The sequence below is a fragment of the Hesperophylax consimilis genome, chromosome 31, assembly GCF_061612785.1.
Source record: "Hesperophylax consimilis isolate HC1 chromosome 31, BYU_Hcon_1.0, whole genome shotgun sequence".
NCBI classification, from domain to species: Eukaryota; Metazoa; Arthropoda; class Insecta; order Trichoptera; family Limnephilidae; genus Hesperophylax; species Hesperophylax consimilis.
In genome coordinates this window covers 9281458-9291492 of record NC_142866.1, presented here as the reverse complement: position 1 = coordinate 9291492, position 10035 = coordinate 9281458, and the positions used below count along the sequence as shown (strand labels likewise).

The window sequence follows — 10035 nt, the reverse complement described above, 5'->3', positions numbered from 1 at the left end:
TGGTCATGAGACAATTGTTGCGAAATGTCAGAATTCATCGGAAACAAAAGTCGAGACAACCGTTTTCAAAAGTCTGATTTTATTTGAAAACGTAAATCGATTCTCAAACACGAGAGATTAAATTTCGAGATTCGTCTCAATTATATAGGATCGCTCGGTAAACGAGATAATATTCCGTAGGTACATTGTGTTATGTACTACATACAGAGATGTGCTTTATTTCAAATAAATCCATTTCAAATGGAAATGCAAAATGGGTATTTTCCATTTTGCATTTTAAATGCTTTTCTAAAAACCATTTGCATTTTGCATTTTAAATGCTTTTCTCAATGCATTTTCCATTTTAAATGCTTTTTTGCAACATTCTTCCTACTATCTCCACTCATCTTTTTTTCATAAGCCCCAAATATCAGTCGGTCCTCAACCTCGCTATGAGAGATAATTTATATTTGTCAAGTTGCTCCCTGGCAGGAGCCCTGGCAATTGAGTGATACCATTACAAAAAATACTGATTCAAATACTGAATATGGGGCCATGACCAGAGTTGTGCAAAATGGGTACCTAAAACCATTTGAAATGCAAAATGGAAATGGGTCAAAACTTTTCCATTTGAAAATGCAAAATGCAAAATGGTTTTTAGAAAAGCATTTCAAATGCAAAATGCAAAATACCTATTTTCAAAATGCATTGAAAATGCAAAATGGTTTCTCAGGTCAAACAATTAAAATAATTATAGAATTTTAAACAATTTTGTCATTTAATAATGGACATCAATGTAGAACAAACATATTAACATGATGGTAAATTCAAAAACACAACGACTACAGATTATGAAATCACAAAAAATTTGCGCGGGACTAATGTTGCCAACGTAAAAACATATAAACTGCTATCTAACATTTAATATGTATTACAGCGTCATGGCCATGTTCAGTATTTGAATCAGTATTTTTTGTAATGGTATCACTCAATTGCCAGGGCTCCTACCAGGGAGCAACTTGACAATATAATGTAAATTATCTCTCATAGGGCATGTAAAGCGAATGAACGAAGAAAGGAGTGTAAGGATAATATATGACGCAAAAGTGAATGGTAGAAGAAGTCGGGGACGACCGAGAACGACATGGCATGATCAAGTGAATCAGATACTTGAGTCGGGCCTTGTCGAGAGTCAGGATAATAGAATAGCGAGTACTAGGCGATGTGTGAATGTGAATGAGGCAAGGAGTGTGTGCCAAGACCGAGTTGTTTGGCGGTCCCTCCTCTCTTCCTACCCCTGCGGGGAAACGGCGTGATGGTGGTTAGTTAGTTACTGACCGTCAGCTCACTAGCGACCCCAAACTCCCAAAATGCGAAGAAATTTGAATGTGGAGAGCAAAAAAATTCAAAGATAACGGTATTGTCATAGTAATTAAATTTTTTAGCACCATTTGAATAAATTTCTGGAATATTAAGCCAAGCTACCTTGAGGATATATCAAACATTTAAAAAAAAAATTAAATGATTTTTGCGGCAATGATCGTTATAAAACACAAAATAAAGTTCGATTAGTTAATCATGTTCCATCACAGTCATCACAATATATCTATGGTCGTCACTAATGACAATGACAGCAAAAGCGAAATGTGAAAATAGTCGCGAATCTGTCAAAGTAATATTTATGATTATTGATTTTAACAACAGGTTATGATAAAATTGTTTTGATATCAGTTTAGACTTTAAGATCAGTTGGCCACGAATATATTCGTATCAAGCATAGCCAGCTGTTCTAAAAGATTACCTTTATTCATTCAGCTTGGATGATGATCTTATATTGATATTGGCTTGAGCGACTGAAATGTCTTTTTATTCATTCAGCTCGGATGATGATCTTATATCGATATTGGCTTGAGCGACTGAAATATCTTCTTATTCATTCAGCTCGGATGATGATCTTATATTGATATTGGCTTGAGAGACTGAAAAGTCTTATTATTCATTCAGCTCGGATTATGATCTTATATTGATATTGGCTTGAGCGACTGAAATATCTTCTTATTCATTCAGCTCGGATGATGATCTTATATTGATATTGGCTTGAGCGACTGAAATGTCTTATTAGTCATTCAACTCGGATGATGATCTTATATTGATATTGGCTTGAGCGACTGAAATATCTTCTTATTCATTCAGCTCGGATGATGATCTTATATGATGGCTTGAGCGACTGAAATGTCTTTTTATTCATTCAGCTCGGATGATGATCTTATATTGATATTGGCTTGAGCGACTGAAATGTCTTCTTATTCATTCAGCTCGGATGATGATCTTATATTGATATTGGCTAGAGCGACTGAAATGTCATTTTATTCATTAAGCTCGGATGATGATCTTATATTGATATTGGCTTGAGCGACTGAAATGTCTTCTTATTCATTCAGCTTGGATGATGATCTTATATTGAGCATATGAAACAACTATTTACGTCAGGGGAGATGAAAAAACATGCATTTTTATTTTCTGGGATATTTAAATATAATTTGGGCGCATATAAATGTCACATCATACTAACAAAATATAAATCATTATCGTATTGTAAATTTTGAAAGATAAAAATGGAACTTTAAAGCATCTTATACCATCTCCCCTGACATAAATATTTGTTATTTGTAGTAATTAGGTTGAAATTAAGTGTTATTTAAATAATTCGGGCACAGTAAGAAGTAAGCGGAAATGTCACCATTTATCCATCTAAAACTCTCTATTCCTGAAATAAATGCGTATTATGTTATTTGCTATTACCCAACCCCCTAGACATCTTGCCTTCCTTGCACCATCAACTAATTTTGTAAACAGCGTCGCATACATTCTGGATTGTTTAAACGAACTCATAAATTGCTCCACAATTTTAGAGAATATTCCATATCACTCAGTTTTCAGAAAATGTTACATTCTGAACAATGCCAGGCATGGACTGCTAAAGGAATACCGCTGACAGCTCCTTTGTACTGTCTCCCTCTTTCGAATAAGTAGAATATGTAACAGAAAGATAAGTTATTTTGGAGTTCTCAGTGACAGGACTATAAAACCAAATATAAAGAATGATTCAGCTTTGCTAATGACAAGAAGACTTTGCTAGAAGTAAGACCTTAACCCAGCGGTTACCGAAGTCACTTTCGATATCGCGAGTATTGTATTTGGCTGTTTGAATAATTTTCTCTTATGCATTGTCATACTCTTAGTTTATTTTTCAAATTGATAGAAATGTGTGCATTATTAAATTTTACTGGATTAGGTTTATCGTTGAACTTTGATAAAATAGCAATTATCATAAATTATTGTTTTTTATTTTTCATATTATATATAATAATCAATTATAGGTGCATCAGAAATCAAAGAATACATACCATATGTAGATATTTTTTCTTCAGTATTTTCACTTGTTGCTTTTGTATTAGGTTAAAAATTCGCATAAGTAGAGGATTATTAAAAATGAAAGTGCTGAAGCATATTTAATTAAATTTATTATAATACTCTAACATTATATAAAAAAAAACAACCAAAATATAATATGTTTCATAAAACTATGGGATATATATATATCAAATTTTATATAATTATTTAGTTAAATACGAATCAACATTCTTGAGTAGAAATAATAGGGTTATATATGTATAAGTAAGAAATAATATCTTCGACAGCAATTCGTCACTGCATAAATCATATTTGGCCACTTTTAAGGAGAGATAAAAAACTGATTTTACCCAAACGGAAGGTAATTGAGATGCGCGGTGATTAGATTGTCATTGTACGACTATTCCCTTACATTGAAAAAAATCCTGTATTAATCCAACCGATGTAGGTTTATGTATTACCACCGTCAAATGGCATTGCATGATGACGATATACAGGTTCATACGAGGGTGTCACATTAAGCGCATATTTGGTAAGTAATCAGTTTTTAAAAAGTATTTTAAGATCCTGAACCCTGTTGCGAGAATGAAGGAAGTGGTGGGTGGATAACTCATCAAAATGATAATTCAATACACCTTTAAAAAGTGATGAAACAAAAACAAGGTTACGTACGTTAGCTTCATAGGTTAATTATTTTTCATTGCTTTTAACGACATTATAACCTCCCCTTTTAAAGCTGTGTTGTTGAATTGTCATTGTGTTAAGATATCATGTAACCGAAGGAATTTACTGCTTGAATGTAAATAAACAGCATAACCTCGACAGACAGGACTTAAATAATACAAGGAACATTATTCTTGCCAACAAATTTTCACAACATTATTACTACAGGATAACTAAGAAAAAAAAGGAATGTAAAATAAATAAATTACACTTGTTACTTAGTTTGCCGAGTCGCTACAAAATAATTCCACGTGTACACATTTTGTGTAGACGTAAGAAATATTTATTGTGAGATGAACTTTTGAGTGTATTTGTAATGAGTGGGGTCAAAGTCCGGATCAGCGGCAATCCTTGCCTTGATAATGGTGGTGATTGTAGCGCGGATTGACTCGGCTAAGTCTTCGTTCTTCACGCAGTCAGTTATCACGTTTTTAGCGTTTGCTCCCACTGCTCTAGTCACAGCAACTGAAAAAAAATTACAATTTAGTGGTTTGCAATATTTTATGATAACATTTTTTTTTTTTTTTGTGACACCTCACCAGAGTGTCCCTGCCTGTGCAGTGTACAGACAGGGGAACTATGTCACCACCCGGTTGGGCGGCTTTGTGAGACGGAATAAGGTAGGGGCTGTAGGAAGGGATTTGTTAATGCGGGCCTTGAAGAGGCTCAGATTATAGGAGGGAGGAAAAACAGATGCCGGTAGCTCGTTCCACATACGAGCCGACTAACACAAAAACGAGTCGTAAAAACGGCCCGTTCTCATGAAGCCAACGTCAACCGTGAACGGGTGTTCAGTTCGTGTCCGTCGTGTTTCGCGCACGTGCACCGGTTCATCAGGAATCAATGCTGCTAGCTCCTTGGAGCAGGCTCCATTGAAATACCTGGAGAACAGACACAGCATGCCTACATTGCGTCTATGCATTAGAGAAGGCAATCGGTCTGTTAACAACGGATTGTCAATCAGACGGATCGCTCTCCTTTGCACAAACATTGTTAAAGTTAAGCGGTAACTTTGGCTGACTTGACTGTCAATTTACATGTTCAATGGTAATGTTTTTTACAGACCATGAACTATACATGGTTGAGTCGAAAAGGGGAGAAAAAAATGGCATTAAAATTTGAGCACATTCTGCAAGATGCAAAACAAATCTTGGGTTGCCACAAGGGGTGACTCGTTACTCCACGCATTTTACCATTGACTGAGCCTACGCTACTACTATAGACCTGTTTCAACTTAACCGTTTTGCATTGCATTTCATCTGCCCGTAAATTTTGTTCAAGACGGTGGTCATGTTGGATACTGCCTTTTTATACCGCCAGCATTCGCATGAGTGTAGAACCTTCTACGAGCTGTCAAATCGGAATAATCAATTTTATAGTCCTTACCTGATGAAAGTTTGAAAAAAAGAATTGTCATTTAGATTTCTGACATTCCTTCAGAGTGTCATTTCTTTGGACAAATTATTTTATTTTATTATTCTTTATTTTGGCTTTCACCCATTAGGGGTGATCTTAGCCATACACAATTAACATAACGTTACATAAATAAACCAAACATAACATAAACATTACAGAGCTGGTAACAGTACAAATTATATAATTACTTATTTGAAATTACAAAAATGTTAGTTAAAAATATATGGTTATATAGTACGTAGGTATTTAAGAACCTACTTCGAAATCTTATGATTTCAGAGAAAATTTTGGGTTTTAATTTACTAAATCATTTTTGATTTATTGAACATACTTTTTTGGACACCAGGTCTAATGTGATAAATTATTCTTATGTGTATACAAATGTGTCGGGTTCCCACCCAGGTGTCGTGGGATGGTTAGTAGGAGTTTTGCAAATATTGTCAGTTTTTCGTAAACTGGGAATGTCTGTCTTAAAAAAAAAAAATAAGAAGGTGTTTTATCAAAAAGAATAAAGTAGTCAAAAACTGATAAAATTAGGTAGGTACATATAAAAATAATATGTATACCTTGAAGACTTCTTCCGGGTGAAGTAAATTTGCTGTGCAGGATTTTTTTCTTTGTGCCTTGATGCATCGTAAACAGATATGCATCGCTGTAGGGCGTTGAGGCCATTGGGGCCTCTGAGCTGTCTTTGGCTATTACGTCAGCCCACACCTGAAATAGATACAAAATTTATCCAATTATAATACGATTTTGCTTAGATCAAATAATGCTTTGAATATGTAGGAGCGTTCTTGGAAGATCTTCCTTCATATGTTCAGGAGGTAAAACTAGTTGGAAAACAATGGCATAGCTTGGCACACTTAACTTTGTGCTGGCCTAAAGCAATTTCAATTTGAAAGATTTTTATATCCTCAAAACTTCACAAGCGATGCCACAGACCACAGAATGTAAAATTAATGCCGTCGTCCCATGGGTCAGTAAGGAATCTAAATAAACCGAGTGCTGTGAGACCCTGAGCAGAAAAGTTAATACGCTAAAAACAGTCTGCAGTGCAGTCCATTGTGAGACTTTTCTGCACAGAGTCTTACTTGGTTTATGTATATTGCTTACTGACCCATGGGATGATGTATGTCAAGCTGTACTAACAGGTAATGTTTGATAAACCCGTTAATACGGTGGTGCTTTAATCTGGAATGCCAATAATACCCAAATAAGACTGGTATGCAGATACAAGGTAATCGCATAGATATATAGGAAGTAAACCAACTTACCGCAGGGGGTGTTGGAACAAAATCTCTCTTGGCTGCTGTAGAAGGTCCTTGATCAGATTTCTTCAAATGAATGGCTCCTTGACTCTTCTTTTTCTCTAAAACATATACATAGGAATTTTACAAAAGTTACTCCACCATCTTTTCCACTGTGACAAGCACAGCACGAATTATTCATTTAGCGTGTTTTCACCAAACAACCAATACCAATATAGACTTTTTCGAGATATTCAAAACCTCTCTGTCTTGAATCAAATAAAAAATAATTAGTTCTGAATGTATCTGATAAGTATTTCCTTTATAAAAATTGTGTCGAATAGTATATCCTATATCACAAATGACATTATACGCTGACTCTCTTACGTAAATACGAATACACTATTTGAGATGACCTATTGCCAGTAGGCTGTCCATCTTATACTTATGTGTTGTTACGTTTGCTATCTCACTATGTCTAACGGCACTTAAAATCTTCGGGAAACCTTAAAATAATTTATAATAATAATTAAATTGCATTATATTTACGAATCAAATATTATTCCTTAGCTTTTACTAGTGTTTGCAATTAAAACACTTTCTCATCTCACACAAGGGTATTTTGGCAATCATTAACACAATTTGGTTAGAGATAGCACAGTTTAATACAATTTTGAAAAAATCGAAAGGACGACAATATCATATCTATCGCTTGTCACTTTTGAGATCTATACATTCGAGACATAGTTTTACATGGTTTTACTGCACGTCGTAAAGATTCAGGCATCCAAGGCCAGTCCTGAGCTAAACGGCGCCTGGCACTAGTAAAAACCTTAAGGGCACTGTGTTATTTTTTATTTATTTATAGAGCAGAGACGGTTTACATATAGTTGCTGTGATAACTTAGGCCATAGGCCCATTGTGCTATCTCCCATTTTATCTCAGTCCTTTAACAGTCACCTGGTCCATTTTATAAAGTTCACTCATCTCTCTTTTCCAATCCCCCTTGGTTCCCTGAAGGCCCCACAAGGGAAGAGAGCCTCATATCTCCACTCCCCTTTTGTGGGTTTCGTGTCTCCTCTCCATTCCTTTTTGGTTCTCTGTAGGCCCTGCGACGGAGGAGTCCACTCCTTTTTGGTTCCCTGAAGGCCCCACGAGGGAAGAGGGAATCGTCTCTCCTCCCCACTCCTCCTTGGTTCTCTGAAGGCCCCACGACGGAGGAGTCCACTCCCTCTTGGTTACCTTAGTTCCTATTTAGGTATTATGTTATTATCCTGGTTCCTTGGAAGGTCGGCGCCCGGAGCGGACCGCTCCAGTGGCGGGTCGGCCCTGTGGGGATCTCATTTCAAGACCAAAAGATTGCAAGAAGGCAGCAATTGATACAAGAATATGTTGTGTATTGGGTCAACTTACTTGGAGCGCGAGAAACCAGCGGCTGCAGGTTGGTTTCTTTCTTCAGGAGCCACTCGAGGTAAGCATCACTGTGTACATCCGCAGTGAAAACTGGTTCATTTTCTACATCATTCTTCATGATGGCATTCATTTTGGACTGAAAAAAGTTCAGTACAGGTTTTGTCGTTAGAATTGCCTAATTAACAATATTCCACAATGTATACTCTTCTCCGTCTATACTTACAAACATTAGGGCGCCGAGATCTTAACAGCTGTTTGTGATTTTGTGGTATGTAAACCTAAAAAAAGTATATTTGAAAACAAGCGGATTAATACTGTATACCTTCATCAATTCATGTTGATTAATGTGGTAAACTGGAGTATTTGGATGACTATTACTTGAACGAATTACTTACTTTTTCGTAGACTTGCCGCACCGCCTACTGAACGTATTGACAATAATATTTTGACAGTTGTTTTGAAGTTTATGGTGTATTTTAAAAATTGCCATATAAAAATGTTTACCATTTCTCTATGGTCCATATAATACTTAGTATCGGTAAGTAAGTACTACCTACGTAAAAAAATGTACACCTTAAAAGCTCGTATTTTTCGTAAATTGTTTGAACTAGTTTATAATTACGAACCTGTGTACATAATTATTAAGATTACTTTTGTCAATATTACTGTTTAATATTGAAAGACTTTTATGGTTATTCTAACAATCCGATTCCTACCTAAATTGCCCTCTCCCTCGTTTTTATTCCATTTCCAAAAGGTCTTAATTTAAAAAAAGCAACAAGAAGATTTGTAAAATAGAGTGCCAAAAGCGAGTGTCGTTTTTTTATTGATCCTATTTGCATCGTTGCATATTTATTGCCCCTCGTAATTATTATCGGAAAACAATATAAATTATCAGCCCCAATTATCATATACATTAAAAAATATATATTGTAGGTAGCCGAATTATGGAAAGAGTGTGGGGAAGTGGGACATAAATGGCTGTGCAACCTGTATAATAAAGTACTGACCGGAGAACCAATGCCAGAAAGCTTTAGGAAAAGCTATCTTCTTCCATTTTACAAAAATAAGGGAGACTCTAGGAAGTGCGACAATTATAGAGGGATAAAGCTTATGTCTCACACCATGAAAATATATGAGAGGATTATAAACACACGAATTAGGAATATTGTAAAAATACACGACGATCAATGCGGCTTTGTATCGGGGAAATCAACAATAGATGCTATTCAAACAGTCATAATCATAGTTGAAAAATATCGAGATGCAAAAAAAGATTTACACATGGTATTTATAGACTTGGAAAAAGCATTTGACAGGGTACCCCGAAGCCTGATATGGGCGGCATTGAGATCTCATAACGTACCAGAAGGATATGTGCTCTCCATACAAGATATGTATACAGACGTAGAAACACAAGTAAGATGCACATCAGGGATGTCACCAACATTTCCAATTAAAGTGAGGGTACACCAAGGATCTGTCCTCAGCCCATTGCTATTCATAATGGTCATGAATTACCTAACGAGTCAAGAAATGAACAGTATTCTCAAGACTATGCTTTTTGCAGATGATGTAGTACTGATAGAAGAAAATCATTGTGATCTACAACATAGCCTGGAAAGGTGGAGAAAGATCCTGGAGGATAATGGACTAAAAATTAGCAGGAAAAAGACGGAATATTTGTATTTACCATTGGAAGACCCAAATGCTGTAACTCCTTCGATGTAATTGGATGGAGTAACATTAGCCAACTGTGACTCATTTAAGTATCTGGGCTCACTCATCCACAGAGACGGAGGATGTGCAGCGGATGTCAACCATAGGATAGGAGTGGGATGGA

At 35.8% G+C, this 10035-nt stretch overlaps 1 protein-coding gene across 1 annotated transcript; it reads right to left on the bottom strand.

The window, feature by feature from the left end:
• Positions 1-3519: 3519 nt before the first annotated feature.
• LOC149409418 (large proline-rich protein BAG6-like) lies at positions 3520-8655 on the bottom strand. Its single transcript, XM_089649846.1, has 6 exons — positions 8588-8655; positions 8416-8470; positions 8193-8328; positions 6807-6901; positions 6099-6246; positions 3520-4581 (listed from the first exon to the last, which is right to left on the bottom strand). The coding sequence occupies exons 2-6, from the start codon at positions 8419-8421 to the stop codon at positions 4400-4402; spliced, it is 567 nt and encodes a 188-aa protein (XP_089505972.1). The 5' UTR covers positions 8422-8470; positions 8588-8655; the 3' UTR covers positions 3520-4399.
• Between the last annotated feature and the right edge of the window lie 1380 nt (positions 8656-10035).

Coding starts and splice junctions, on each gene's coding strand:
- LOC149409418 (XM_089649846.1), bottom strand. Junction 6,902..8,192: donor GCTGGTTTCTCGCGCTCCAA/GTAAGTTGACCC, acceptor TATATGTTTTAG/AGAAAAAGAAGAGTCAAGGA. Junction 6,247..6,806: donor TTGTTCCAACACCCCCTGCG/GTAAGTTGGTTT, acceptor TATCTATTTCAG/GTGTGGGCTGACGTAATAGC.